This window comes from Drosophila erecta, unplaced genomic scaffold (assembly GCF_003286155.1).
Source record: "Drosophila erecta strain 14021-0224.00,06,07 unplaced genomic scaffold, DereRS2 tig00000246-arrow-arrow-pilon, whole genome shotgun sequence".
In the NCBI taxonomy this organism is placed as follows: domain Eukaryota; kingdom Metazoa; phylum Arthropoda; class Insecta; order Diptera; family Drosophilidae; genus Drosophila; species Drosophila erecta.
In genome coordinates this window covers 1,690,754-1,706,819 of record NW_020825214.1, presented here as the reverse complement: position 1 = coordinate 1,706,819, position 16,066 = coordinate 1,690,754, and the positions used below count along the sequence as shown (strand labels likewise).

Genomic DNA, 16,066 nt, shown 5'->3' with positions numbered 1-16,066 from the left:
GGAGCAGAAGATCTCCACCACCCATTCTTAGCCGAGAAGCTGGCTTCGTCGACACTTGCGTCATTCCCGGAGAAGAAAATCTCCAATACACCCAGCCCTTGCAGAGCACCCGACAACATCGGCGCTGACGTCTTCACCCCCTTCCCTACGGGCTGTGGCGAGGGACAACCTAGGGAATACTCATTAAATTTAATTGGCTAGTTGGGTGCCTGGATACTAAACCCACAAAACTCAATTATGTAAGTGAGCTTCTGTTCCCCAACTAACTTCGAACTGCATTTAGTACATTAAAATACTTAAATATATTTACTGCAGTTCCATAATAATTCAAACAGCTATATATTTTTGTAAATTATTTGCGTGTTATTATTATAAATTATATATTGAATTTTAAATATTGATTGACCGTGCGGGTTATATTATTCCACCTCATCTGTATATTTTTGTAAATTATATTTGCGTGTTATTATTATTAATTAAATATTGAATCTTAAATATTGATTGACCGTGCGGTTAAATTATTCCACTTTTGTGCATTAACACTGTTATTGTTGACCTACTCCACTTCGCTACCCGACACCGGAGCATGCATTGCTGCTGCAATTTTGTCGCCTTTTATATATCTCTTTGTCTTCGCTGTGAATTTTTCGTCTTTGCATATTTGTTTGCCTTAGAGGGTACACGCTCCCCGCTGACCCTTCACCTTATCGTTACTTAGTTAGGCAGCGGCTCTGTTCAGCGATTCTTCGTCCAATACATTCAAAACGGCAACATAGCCCCCCGACTTCCTCGCCGTACTATTTGGCCCCATGGGCACAACGGCTTGAGTATTCTCCCACACAGCTCCTCATGAGCAATTCATTTCGGCAGTATAGGAATTCTAAACGGTACGCTAGCGACTCAGAGTCCGAAAGCGACGATTCAGCAAAAAACTCTGCACATAAGAGCATCCGGGCTAACGCATTTACTACTGGTAAAATGTCTCTCGACACAGAGCAGATTAAAGCTGTCATAAAGGCACTACAAGACCAAGTCTTAGAAAGCCAACGCAGGGAAAATGAATTACAATCCAAGAACTTGCCATCCAAGTTGCGGCTGTGCGGATTGCCCCCACGCAGACAGCGACTCCCTAGGTTAAGGTTTATCAACCGGTAAAAATCGAGGGAGTAGTCCCTTGTAACGAAACATTGGACGCAGTGAAATGTCTTCCGGATTTTATGGGGACACAGGAGACATACGTCTCCTGGCGACAGGCAGTGATAGCCGCATACTACATGTTCAGAAACTATGAGAATAGTTTGCGCCATTATCAGACGGTAGTCATCATCAGGAGCAAGGTTAAAGGCCCTGCTAAGGCAGTTTTGTCATGTTTTGGAACTGTGCTCAATTTCGATGCGATCATAAATCGACATACAGCGACCGGGATGACGCCTTGCGCATTTTCGTCTCAGGGCTCAGGCGCAACCTCACGGATGTGCTATTCACGGCAAAGTTGAAAGATATGCCATCAGCGCTCGCCCTGGCGAAAGAAGTGGAATCCAACCACGAGAGATACACCTGCGCAACTTTGCAAGAAGCCAGGAAGATAGGGACCGTAAACAGTATCCCAAAGTGCAAGAACGCCAACAGGCCCATCCACAAGCCAACTCGCAGGGAAGTGACGGGAAGAACCCGCACTTTACTAGGCAGCACAAGTGCTCCACGAAGCGACAGGACGGCTTGAGGACGCACACCAGAACCCATGGACATTGACCCATCATTATCCAAAATGCAACCATTCCACGCCCCGGCTTTCCGGAAATCGAAGCCGGCCGCGTCTGGCCGCTCGGCCCCTCCTAAAGGGCAAAGGGTCAACCATGTTGCTCAAACCTTAGATAATTCCGACACGGCTTATGCCATGGCAGCCTCCGGTGCAACGAGTGGGGTCGACGATACCATCTTAGAGTACGACTCGGATGCTATCAATTTTTTAGGGGAAAATCCCTGCTACCCGTCATCAGACGAAGAGTAGCAGGGATCGACATGAAACACGGGCGCGTCAAAAAATTTCATCCGACCATTCAAGGGGTTGAAAGGCGTCCGCCCGGTGGAGTCCCCATTTGCAATACATTCGATTCATGGCGTGACTACAATCACCAAAAAATGTTTTGTGTCAATCTTTAACCTTTAGCCACAGGCCGGCGCGTCGCTTTGCCTAGCTTCCGGTCAGCTCAAATGGGGCTCCGAGGTAGAGCACATTGATTTTCACACTTGCCCCGATGTCAATTTTACCAACGCAGATTGCTCGGACGCACCGCCCTTAATTAAGGGTGCTTTTTTAAAAATGATCGGGAATAGGAAAAAAGCTTACGCTGATCCTAATGAGGCTCTTCCTTACAATACGTCGGTGGTAGCAGCCATCCGGACAATTGACGAGGAGCCCATTTATGCCAAATTATACCAATATCCAACGGGAGCAGCTGACTTCGTCCACGGCGAAATTCAGGAACAGCTTAAAATTGGCGTAATCCAAAAGTCGAAGACCCCTTACAATAACCCAATATGGGTCGTAGACAAAAAGGGCACCGACGAAGCCTGCAATAAAAAAATGCGTTTGGTACTGGACTTTCGCAAACTGAACGAAAGAACGTTACCAGACAGATACCCCATGCCAAATATCTCAATGATATTGGGGAATCTTGGAAGAGCCAAATACTTCACGACACTCGATCTGAAGTCTGGCTATCACCAAATCACGAACGCTGAACGCGACCTTAAGAAGGCGTCATTTTCAGTAAACGGAGGGAAGTATGAGTTCCGAAGACTCCCATTCCGACTCAGGAATGCTGCAAGCATCTTCCAAAGAACAATTGACGATATTCTGCGAGAGCAGATCGGCAAGTTCTGCTACGTTTACGTCGATGACATCATCATCTTAAAATGACCATTTTAAGCACGTGGATTGGGTTCTAAAGAGCCTGTATGATGCAAACATGAGAATATCGGCAGAAAAGTCGCTTTTTTTTAAGAAAAGCGTGAGCTTCCTGGGGTTTATCGTCACCAACAATGGTGCGGCGACTAACCCAGAGAAAGTCAAAGCCATAAAAGAATTTCCGGAGCCCAAAAATGTATTTGATGTAGGGTCATTCTTAGGCTTGGCCAGCTACTATCGATGCTTCAAAGATTTCGCATCGATAGCGAGACCCATTTCGGATATACTGAAGGGCGAAAATGGAAGTGTTAGTCGACACAGGTCCAGAAATAACCAAGTACAATTTTCCGAAGCGCAGCAACGTGACTTCGAGAAACTACGTAATATTCTGGCATCCGAGGATGTCATCCTCAGATACCCGGACTACAAAAAAGCGTTTGATCTAACGACAGATGCTTCGGCCTACGGCATTGGCGCTGTGCTGTCCCAAGAGAGACGCCCGATTACAATGATCTCTAGGACATTGAGCGACAGAGAGGTTAACTATGCTGCCAACGAGAGGGAGCTGTTAGCCATAGTCTGGGCACTAGCCAAATTGCGACACTACTATATACGGTAAATAAGATAAACATCTTTACCGACCACCAACTGTTGACATTTGCGGTATCGGAATCCAATCCGAACGCCAAAATAAAGAGGTGTAAAGCACGCATCGATGAGTCCGGCGCACGCATTTTTTACAAGCCCGGAAAAGATACCCTCTCGAGACAACAACTCAACGTTATTGGAGACCAGGAACCAGAGTCGTGCGCGGCCACGGTACACAGTGAACTTTCGCTCACGCACATGATTGAGTCTACAGACAAACCCGTGAACTGCTTCCAAAACCAGATAATTTTAGAAGAGGTGGGCTCCCCTTGGAAAAGCACTTTTATATTGTTTGGAAATAAGAGGCGGCACTCAATCAATTTCTCGTGCAAGCAGACCTTACTTGAGGAACTTTCCAACGTCATGGTGTAAATGCCTTCCACTGTGATCTTCACACCCTGGCACAAATCCAGGATGAAGTGGTTTGACGATTTCCGGCCACAAAGTTTTGGTACTGTTAAAAAGGGTCACTGACATTTTCGAGGTCGAGAGAGAAAAGAAATCCTCACAGCCGAGCATAACAGAGCTCACAGGTCGGCCCAAGAAAACGGCCCAAAAACACGTACTCTCTGAGTATTACTTCCCCAAAATGACCAAATTGGCAAGCGAGGTAGCAGCCAACTGAAAAACATGCGCCAAGGCGAAGTATGACACACATTTGAGGAAACAGGAGCTCGGAGAGACACCAATCCCGACCCATGTAGGGGAAATATTGCACATCGATATTTTCTCAACGGACAAATAATACTTCCTCACCTGCTTTGACAAGTTTTCTAAATTCGCTATGGTACAGCCGATTCCGTCTAGAACCATAGAGGATCTAAAAGCACCCCTGCTACAACTCATGAATGTTTTCCCCAGGGCCAAAGCCATATAGTGCGACAATGAACCATTATTGAAATCGCTCATAATAGTGGCCATGCTGGAGAACCATTTCGGCAACCATTGCACCGCCCCTCCATAGCGTCTCCAACGGGCAGGTGGAACGCTTCCACAGCACGTTGATCGAACTTGCTAGATGCCTTAAAAACGATAAAGGCATAAAAGACACAGTGGAGTTGACCTTGCTGGCCACTGCCAGATATAACAAATCAATCCATTCTGTCATTAACAAAAAGCCAGCTGAGGTCATGCGGGAAAATCCGGAAGATCCACAGGATGATGTCGAGGAAAAAATTAAAAACGCCAAAAATACGACGAGAGATCGAGAAAATGCTTCTCGGCAGAACGGAGTGTTCCAAGTTGGCGATAAAGTCCTAGTATAGTCAAACAGGCGACTAGGCAACAAGCTCACTCCCCTATGTGAGGAGAGGACCATCGAGGCGGACTTGGGGACCACAGTCCTAATTAACGGGAGGTTGGTCTACAAAGACAACCTCAAGTAACCCGAGTAGGTCCCAGTTGCGGATCCCTCGGTGTTTTCTTTATTTTCCTATTCATAGCCACTTGGCAAAGTTTTCATTGTTTTTTCATTATTTGTAGCCACTTGGCATAAGTTTTATTTTCTTTTATTATTCATAGCCACTTGGCATATTTTTTATAACACGTATTACTATAATTCATTGTATATCCTCTATTTACTATTATTGGTGGTGGGCAACTCCATTCAGAATTCGTGTTAATCAATCACACATATTACAGGTCGTTTCCAACGCTTCTACTCTGTCTTCTGGCCATTACATCGGCTCCTATTACCGACTACTCCCGAGCAAATTACATTCCCGTCATCGACGGTAGGGTCTTAGTGTGGGAGGAATTCGCTTACGTTAAACACTCAGCCAATATCTCTGAGTATAGGCGGGTGGTGGAGGAAACCGACAGCATGGCCGATATGTTTCCCCAATCCCACATGAGAAAGCATTGACATCGCTCATCTCCGTGATATGCTCGACTCGTTGCGACTCGATCACTTAGTAGCCAGGAGCTTAGACTTTCTGGGAACTGCGTTAAAGGGTGTCGCAGGGACACCTGACGCTGAAGATTTGGAGAAGATCACGTTTAGTGAAGCACGACTAATTGATGCACCCAATAGCCAAATTGAAATCAACACCAGAACACAAGTTCAAATTAACGAACTCACCAATACGGTCAATCAAATTTTAAAAGCTTCTAAAAGTGCACAAATTTTAACTTGTAATAGAATCATTCTTATGGAATCACATAATCTCATGTTAACTATCACACTTGCGAAAATTAACATAGTAAGTCCAAGCATTTTGGACCATGCAGACTTGGAGAGTGTTTGGCTCGAGGAGCCCACCGACACCCCCATCCGGGATATTTTGTCCGTTGAGTCCGTAAAGGTTTTGCAATCCCCTAACGTATTAAACTTTATTATAAAATTCCCCAGGGTTAAAACAGCCTGCAACAAGATCACTATTTTTCCTGTGGCACACCATGATACGGTGTTAAGGTTAGAGGATCAGCACTCATCCGTGTGGATAACGGAACAACTATCCACCTTGTGGGCACACACCTCGTAACATTTAAGGAGAGTGCCATGGTCAACGAGACTACGTTCGTCGACCATGACGTATTCTAGAAGCAGGCACCTGGAGTGGCTAGCTCACCTGTCCTGAATATTACCATGAAACACAAAGTCCTGTGTCTCCCATATCTTCACCACCTGAGTGAACTCAATCTGGAGCAAATCAAGAAGTTCGAGGAGGACGTCGATGACTACCGAATAAGCCAGATGGCGCTAATTGCAGGAACAATTTTCTGTGCCCTTATCTGCATCGGCCTAACCTGCCAGCGAGCCACAAGGGCCAAAAAATCCGCGGCCCAATTGAAGGAGGTATTAGCCGAAATAGGGTCGGCCGAGGTCAGCCTTAATTCTGAGGGAGGAGTAGTTAACTAAGTTAACCGGACGACGGCTGTGACCGATTGTGCAACGACCAGCTCCCGCCAAATTGCGACACAGCGTTTGACCGGAAGCTCTCACATAGCCGGCAAGCTCTGCATGCTGGCGAAGGCCGCTATGATTTGATTTCATCCATAATAAGAGCACTCGCTGATGAAACTGACTCCAGCTAAGGCTGCATTTATTGAATTGGATGTCTAGCCTTAAGGGCAGACGATAACGGAGAGAGTTCTCCCATCATATACTGAACGCATTCAGGAACGGCGTCGAGCAACGCATCGGCCAACGCACCACCTGGAGCAGAAGATCTCCACCACCCATTCTTAGCCGAGAAGCTGGCTTCGTCGACACTTGCGTCATTCCCGGAGAAGAAAATCTCCAATACACCCAGCCCTTGCAGAGCACCCGACAACATCGGCGCTGACGTCTTCACCCCCTTCCCTACGGGCTGTGGCGAGGGACAACCTAGGGAATACCCATAAAATATAATTTTTACATTATAAAATACATTTATCTCACCCTTGGCCACGTAATCGTTAATGATAACTAAAAACTTATATTCATTATGTTTACAAATAATTCCCAATTTGTAATGGTTTAATTTGCATTATATGTACGCTCTGAGAGCTCAAAAACTAGATGACATTGGAAATAAAATTTGTCTCACTCTTGGCCACGTAATAAAAAACTTATACCCATTATGCTTACAAGTAATTCCCATTTTGTATTGGATTAATTTTCAATATATGTAGCCTCTGAGAGCCCATAAACTAGATGACCGGAAGTTCCGTTGGTGGTGGCGTTTCAGGAGCTGCGCGGATGGCCAACCCTTTGCAGCCAACAATTGAATCGTCGAATCCGATAATCTTAATATTAATACTAGTGGCAGTCAAACAAATGCATATTCTGACGTTAATCCTGAAATTGAAACTCCGAACTCGCAGTCTAATAGTTCTCTAATGGGTTCTCAGGGTCCCGCTTCCGATGTTGTTCTGCTAGCCACAGCTGTAGTACTCGTAAGCCGTTCTAGGTTATTCATACCCTGCAGGGCATTGATTGATTCCGGCTCCCAGTTGCATGTGGTGAGTTCTTGTTCAGTGGCTCTAGTTTCAGGTCTCGACGAGGCAAGTGTGCCAACTGAAGGATTTACAGTCGACATTTGCTTACAATCTCAAACATCAAGCTATTCCACGTTGCTCACCGCACTCATTACCCCTACTATAACAGACCAACAACCCAGCATCGTCTTGAACTTAAAAGACTGGAATATTAAAGCCAACATTCGCTTAGCGGATCCTGCCTTCAACAAGCCTCATAGACTTGCTGATTGGATCAAGCATCTATGATTTGATATGCGTCGGACAGATCAAGCTCGTTCCTGGACCGTCACTTCTTCAAAAAACTCGCCTTGGTTGGGTAGTTTCTGGCGGAGGACAACGCCATTTTAATACTATCTAAGCTCCAACAGAACCAACAATATTCACGTTTGCATCACGGTCAGTGCACCTTTTTTGTGGGCGATGTAAGCAACAACGTCTTGCATTTTTAGACTAGCACTTCGTATTAATAATTTTGTCCTTCAGCTTAGCATGGTTGGTGATTAATTTAAATCGCAGCACTACAATCGAGTTCTATTATAGAATGTTTTCTCTGGGGCTTATACAAGTTTGCCGACATGAATGTGCTTGGATGTTCCCCGCCTTTCTCGCCAGTTCAAATTATCACTCTGAATCGCGAATAGCTTGAAATAATTCCAAATACTATCCTTCTTAAAGGTCTCATGAGAAAACCCCTTATTCATTTTGCTAATCCATCTGATTCTTGAGTGAGGATTACCTGTTCGCAATATGGAGCTTACTCGGATTGCTTTGAATCGGTATAAAATTCTTTTTACTGTTTGCCTTACGGCGCCTAAATTGTGATGCAAACCTTATAGTGCCCTATTATTCTAGTAGATAAATGCTTGTTAACTTTCCAAGCATCGGAGCAGTTTGTATATGTAATCTTATTTGTGTTGAATTTGATAGTTCCGACTTGGTTAGTCCGCCTCATATCTCTGGAAACATGATCCCTAATTTAAAATCACTGCTTATTTAACAATGACTTGCATGACCCTCACAAAATATTATGTTATAAAAGACTTTATCCTATTATTAATAATTCAGACTTTCCAACTCTATGAGATTAAAACAAAATAGAATGCAAGATAGATACCCGTTACTCAGCTGTTGGAAGTGCAAAAGAGAAATTTCAACATATACTGGAATATCAGTGTAGTAAAGTCAATTCCAGATTTTACTGGTATTCAGGATGAATACGTGGCATGGAGGCAATCGGCCACTGATGCTTTTCAAGTGTTCGAAAATTATCAGGGCAGTAGCGGTCATTTCCAGGCCGTTACAATTATTAGAAACGAAATTAAAGGACCAGCGCGTGCGCTGCTAGTTTCGCACAACACAGTGCTTAATTTTAAAGCCATTTTGGCTAGATTAGACTGCTCCTATGCAGATAAAACATCCTTGCGCCTATTACGATAGGGACTTGAGTCGGTCCGTCAAGGCGACCAAACTGTAATGCAGTACTACGATGACAAACAAAATTTCATCATCATAGAAAGAGCCACCTTGCTTAATACAGAGGCTAGGGCTGATTCCCTACACATATTTATTTACGGTGTTTTTCCAGCACAACCCAAAGACCTGCCAGCAGTACTGGCATTAGCAAGAGAAGCAGAGGCCAGTATCGAACGAACTATGTTCGCGACCCCGTATGCCAGGGCGGTGCAGCAAAAGAAATAAGAATATTTTAACAAGAGCCAACACCGCGCGCCCGAAAAAAACGGCCTAGAAAATGCAGATAGATCCATAGTATTCAAAGTTTAGATATCCCTCGAACTTTAGACAGGGAAGTAATAAACATGCCCCTGAAAGACCAAACTCCTCTGAGAGAAATCCTGGCCAAAAACGTCAGAGGGTTTTCAATGTTGAGCAAATCGCCAATGCGGAAGATGATGATTACGAAAACGCGGCCGCCGTAGCTCTTAATGCGATTGAGGACGACAGTGACTCATTGGACTCCAACGACCTTTTCAATTTTTAGAGGAAGGTCCCGCTTGCCCCTCCTTAAACGAAGACTGGCGGGGAGAGTTTTAAAAATTCTCATAGATACTAGAGCGGCAAAAAATTATGTAAAGCTGAAGAACATAACTCTTGTCGACTCCCCATTCACTGTGAGTTCCATTCACGGCTCCAGTAAAGTAAAAGAAAGTGCTTAATGCACATATTTGGCCTAACAGCCCCATTCTTTTCACTTTTTACCATCAGTACGTTTGATGCCATAATAGGCTTCGACTTGCTAACGCACGTCGGAGCGGCATTTGATCAACGCAACTAGGTATGGAAACGTATCGGAACAGCTAAAATACCACGAATGCGATACTGTGAACTTCAGAAATATCGCTGACTTAGAAGTCCCAAGTTCGGTGAAAGCTGAATTCAAAAAAATTATCCTTAAGAGGAAACAAGTGTTTTCGCACTCTAACGAGGCTTTCATTTAACACCTCGATCATTGCCACAATCCGTACGGAGCCTAACGAATCCGTACATCCTATATCCTTACCCCATGGGAGCAACGGATTTCGTCAACACAGAAATCAAACGGCTGTTAAAGTATGGCATTATCCGGCCTTCTAGGTCGCCTTTCAACAGCCCAACATGGGATGTTGACAAAAAAGAAACTGATGCCGACGGAAACATAAAAAAATCGACTTGTGATCGATTTCAGGAAACTGAATGAACGAACCATCGCCGATCGGTACCCTTTGCCAAGTATTCCTATGATTTTAGCGAACTTAGGAAAGGCAAAATTTTTTACTACCCTAGACTTAAATTCGGGGTACCACCAGATTTATCTGGCCGAAAAAGATCGCGAAAAAACTGCCTTCTCCATAAACGGAGGAAAATACGAATTCTGCCGTCTACCCTTTGGACTAAAGAATGCAGGAGGCATCTTCCAAAGGGTGATCGACGATGTGAAAACTTGTTACGTCTATGTAGACGACGTAATAGTTTTCTCCGAAAATGCTACTGACCACGTCATACACATTGACATAGTACTTAAATGTCTGTGCCAAGCTCATGTTGGCACCTGAAAAAAAGTGTTGAATTTTTGGGTTTTATTGTTACATCAAATGGAGCCAAAACAGAATTGGAAGAGGTAAAAACAATAAAGAGTATACCGAACCAAAAAATTTGTTCAGCCTCTGGACTGGCCAGTTATTACAGAAGTTTTGTTAAAGACATCGCTTCCATAGCTAGATCACTTGCCTCAATACTTAAGGGAGAGAATGGCACTGTTAATAAACACATGTCAAAAAAGGTCGCTATTGAATTTGATAAGACCCAACCTGCGTTCGAGCGCCTGCGAGACATTCTATCATCGGAAGATGTAATACTAACATATCCAGACTTTAAACACCCTTTCGACTTGTTTACCGATGCTTAAGCAAGCGGTATCGGTGCGGTATCTATGATATCTCGCACAGAAAGGCTGCGAGGTTAATTACGCAACAAACGAAAGGGAGTTATTAGCAATCGGCTGGGATATCGGGAAATTACAAAATAACCTTAACGGCACCAGAGAGATCCGGATTTTTACGGACCATCAGCCTCTCACCTTCGCTGTGTCCGAGAGGAATACAAATGCTAAGATAGAACGATGTAAAGCATTCATCGAAGAACACAACGACAAAGTGTTCTATAAGCCTGGAAAGGAAAGCCGACGCTTTGTCCCGACAGAAAATTAATGCTTTGGAAAACGAACCCAATTCTGACGCAGCCACTGCGCACAGTGAACTGCCGTTGACCTACACGGTCGAAACTACCGATAAGCCCTTGAACTGCTACAGGATTCATATAATCCTAAAGGAAGCAAGCCAGCCCTCACGGCGACGTTTTATAGTTTTTGGTACCAAAAACGGACACATCATCCAATTTGATAATAAAGACTCCCTGTTCGGACTGATTCAAGAAGTAAACATAGACGTTGTTAATGCTATTTACTGCAACCTCCCCACACTAGTATGCATCCAGACCAAATTTTGGCATTGCGAAAACTTCGTGAATGATATCACAGATACAGCCCACAGGGATGTCCGGGAAAATGTTTAACAAGTCCTTCAGGATTACTATTTGCCAAATATGTCTAAACTCGCCAACGAAGTAGTTATAAACAGCAAGACATGCACCAAGGCTTAGTACAACAGGCACCCCAAGAAGAAGGAATTGGGTGTCACACCAATCCCCTCATATGCGGGCGAAATGCTGCATATCTACTCCACGGATTAGTAATTATTTTTAACCTGTGTGGACAAGTTTTCAATGCTCGCCGTGGTACAGCCATTAACTTCTAGGGCCATAGTTGACGTACGCAGCCCCATACTACAATTAGTAAATTTTTTCCCAAATACCAAAACAATATACTGCGATAATGAGTCATCCTTCAATTCGAAGACCGTAACTTCGTTATTAAAAAACCAATATGAAATATGGCTTACACTCATCCAACGACGCTCAGAGACTGGCAATTAGAAACAGCATCGAAAAAGCGCAATAGGCTAATATCCTGATGCCTCCGATTTTGAAATGTTAAATGTGGTTGTGCCTGATTCCCATTGGTCTCCGGTATGGTGAGATATTCTGTTTTTGCTAGTGTCAACACTTTGCTGGACGAGAGTCGGCTTGCAGGTTTTGATTACCTTAATAAACAAGAACACTAGCTCACGCAAAGCAACTCCGGCAACAGCCGATAAATATCTTTAATCATATTGAAAACTGACTATGTTCCCCTTCCAACATAATCTTCCTTTTCCATCATAGGAACTACAGCCAGCCGGCTAAACGCTCTTAGCGATCTCCAACTGGAGCGAGGAATGACCGCCCGCTACCTGTGGACTACGCACATCGGCCAACCGGCCAAAGTACAGTGACTGCGAGGGACCGTCCCCTGACCCGCTCCTAGTAATATTTAATTGATATGTACTTTATATGGTCGGAAACGCTTCCTTCTGCCTGTTTCACGCTATTCAACGAATCTCTTATACCCCTTTACTCTACGAGTAACGGGTATAACTATTGATTAGCAAAAAAATTAGAAATATTTTCTATATATTTTCTCTTTCTATATAGTTTTCTGTTTTCCTATATCACGTCTACTTTCTGAAATCTTCAGCGAAGTGCTAGATGACGTAGCGTTCACTTTCACATCCATGTTTCACAACATTACCCACCCTACTTGAAGTAAAGGTAAAACCATCATTAAGACATTAAAGCCTTAGTTCGGCTCATAATCTAAGTCCAAGCATTACCGAATTATTATTAAACCACTAAAAAGAATCCGTTAATCTCATCCTGATTATAAAACCCCAAAAGTCGATAGAAATTGGTAATATCAATAAATGAAATAATACAAACATAATACAGTTTTTTTTCGGTTTGTGGACGTGGCACCATTTGGAAACCAACGCAGCCTATGTCTGTGGAACCTGCATCTTTAATTTAAACTTCCTAGCTTTTATAGTTCCTGAGATCGACGCGTTTATACGGACAGACGGAATATAAATATATTAATATATATATAAATATATATATATATATAATATATATAAATATATATATATATGTATGACACATAATATTGTGTGGCAATATACACCATTTTTATAATTTGCGAATACCAGACAACTTGGTCGCGTTTAGAGCTCCTCTGTACTTACCTTTTCTACAAAAACATTTGTTAGCCTCATTAGTTGCCCCATTATCAAAGGCGTTATCCTCAAATACATAATTATATCCTTTAAGACTGCCATAGGTTTTCTCTTTGCCCACCCGGTACTAGAAGACAATATAAATTAGTTTGAATCTAGGCTCCGAATTTTTGTTAAAACATACCAAATTGATCGGTCGACACATGCTTTTTCGGAAGAATTTTACGGTCTCGTTTGACTGAATGAAGCTTTTGAACTTTGTGCCATCAGATGCGTACTCTATGTTGCTGCAATGGTCACCGTCCCACTGAGGAAGCGTTGTCTGTCCGCGATACGATGCATATAATCCCGACAGCGCTGGATTGGGCACGCCTGTGTAAAACGTCTCGAAATCCGTTGAAAAGTCGTACATGCGATCGATAAGCCCAACCTTCTCAAATGAAATCCAATTTGGAAGGAAGGTGTTGCCAAGAGTGGCCAAGGTCGAGGGATAGCCAAACATGAATTCCTTGGCTGTGGCTCGAACTATTGGCTCTGACTTTGTACTCATGAGCAGAGTCTTCAGAGCCATTCTAACTAAGAACGGCTGGTTGGCAGTTAGGTGTGATATTGCCTAAAATGATAATGTAAAATTTATATATAATTAAAATTCTCTGACTGTAATAAATGAAACACCTTAAATTAGGTTTTAATTAACCCGGATTAAATTCAAATATCTTTCAACAAGGAACATATTTCACCCTATTGCGTTGAACATTTAAAAAACTTTGTTTTTGATTTAAATTTAATTTATAGTATTTAGTATTTTTAGTATTTTAAGCATAAATTACTAATAGCCGCAAGCAAGAACAGAAAATGAGTTTTTGAATAAAAAAGTATCGTTAATAATGGTTTGAGACCCTATAGCAGCAGATTAAATTTCGAGCCATTAGATCATCTCGAACCAGCAGTAATACTGGATGACCAGGATTGATTTGGCGAGGAAAAGGGAAAAAAGAAACAACCATAGTGATCATGCTGCGGCCTGTTGTCGAGGTTTTGAAAGAGAATTGTTCACTCCCCCTGGAAAACACAGAGAAGAAATGGAAAACGATTTACGCTTACCGGAAAGCAAGGTCCAGTGGCTATTGGTATCGAGACGCACTCGAATTTCAAGGAAGGGATTGCAAATTGCAGCAAAGTGGATCATCGGACACCAAACCCATTCCGAGAATCAGTCAAGTCTAAACAGGAACGAGGCCTCACCCATCAGGTATGATCAGGTTGTTGTACTAATCTTCACGTGACTTTTTTGGTCGAACTGTGGCCAGGATGATCTGACTTTCAAGTGTTGCCGGCAAAACACCCCGGGAAACGGGCGACGTCTCCAGCAAAATCCGTGTGCAGTTGATAAGCACGAATCAGTAAAGGAGTTATGGCGCACTCATTTCGATGGTAATACCCACCATGCTGGTTTGCGTTATTGATAGGGATTTCCTAAGCGCGCATATGTTACGGGTTACCTACCCACTCGGTAAGCTTAGAGAAAATAAAATAGACCTATTAGGGTCTCACGATGATTTGCGAAGAGTTTTTCATACAGCTTTAGCCTGTCAGATCGTCGTCTTAGTAGGGTGGATATGGAGTCGTTCGCTTTTGTCAAAGAAAATGGGCAACACTTCGCCATTTTGACCGAAGTATGGTGTCTTGGTACCGCTGTTTTGTCCCCAATTTCGCAACGCTGGTACAACCAGCGAAAAACAGGCCACATTTGAGGAGTTAAAATGGAGTCTGACCCTCGCACCAACACAGGATTGCCCTTGAATCGAAGAGAATTTCTTATACCAAACCACGACTGAGAAGGAATGAGCGGCCAGCATAAGTGGTAGGCTCGAAAACAGGTAGTACTTGTTATAACCTGCATTTTATGCATACGTCATGTTTTCTGCATTTGAGAACAGGGAGACCTTTACAGAAGGAGGACGTTATTGTCTTATCAGATAACTCCAACGCCATCATCATAGCCGGTTCCGGGACCACGACAAGATCCAATTTAGAGTGGACCATCATAATTGTCTAGTTTCAAGATCTTAGGAGAGATACTGAAATGCTGCTTCAATACGGCATGGAAACGAGGAAAAAAAAACAGAAAAGGGCTCAATATAATGTGTATTACAGCAACAATAAATCCGATGTTTATGACTTCGTCTTTCTAGTCCATTGTTTTATTGACTTACAAATAATATATAATACCTTGTAAGGACGTTTTAGATCAAACTCGGTCAGAAGGCATCCTTTCAATATAAATTAATTCCTAATATTTTATAAGAGTCGGCAGTTAACCCTTTTTAAATATTAAGGAACAATATTAAAGTATAACAAGATACAGTCGATTGGAGTTCTGCGACTATCAGATACCCGTTACTCAGCTACCGATAGAAATTAGCAAGATAAATAAAAAATTAAAAAAAAAATCTAAACATTTTCTAAAGTCTGTTCGTGACAGTTTTGATCGGTTTGTAGGCGATAAAATGGGCTTGCCAATTTTTTTTTTTTTGGAAAATGCATAGAAATTTACTGACCACCAGCCGCTCACCTTCGCCGTGTCCCAGCGGAATACAAACGCCAAAATAAAACGATGGAAAGCGTTTATCGAAGAACACAACGCCAAAGTGTTTTATAAACCCGGAAAGGAAAATTTTGTGGCCGACGCCTTGTCCCGTCAAAAAATTAATGCCTTGGAAAATTAACCCCATTCCGACGCAGCCACGGTGCACAGTGAACTGTCGCTGAGATACACGGTCGAAACCACCGATAAACCTTTAAACTGCTACAGGAATCAAATAATACTGGAGGAAGCAGGCCAGCCCTCACGGCGTTTTTTTATTGTTTTTGGAAACAA

General features: G+C 43.0%; 1 protein-coding gene across 1 annotated transcript in view; it reads right to left on the bottom strand.

Annotated features, from left to right (window-relative positions):
• The window catches only part of LOC26526761 (scavenger receptor class B member 1), a 155,876-nt gene that overhangs the window by 74,837 nt on the left and 64,973 nt on the right, over positions 1-16,066 (bottom strand). The window contains exons 5-6 of the mRNA XM_026982870.1: positions 13,370-13,798; positions 13,195-13,312 (exon numbers count right to left, since the gene is read on the bottom strand). Coding sequence (XP_026838671.1) covers positions 13,195-13,312; positions 13,370-13,798 — 547 coding nt within the window. The remainder of the gene's footprint in view (positions 1-13,194; positions 13,313-13,369; positions 13,799-16,066) is intronic.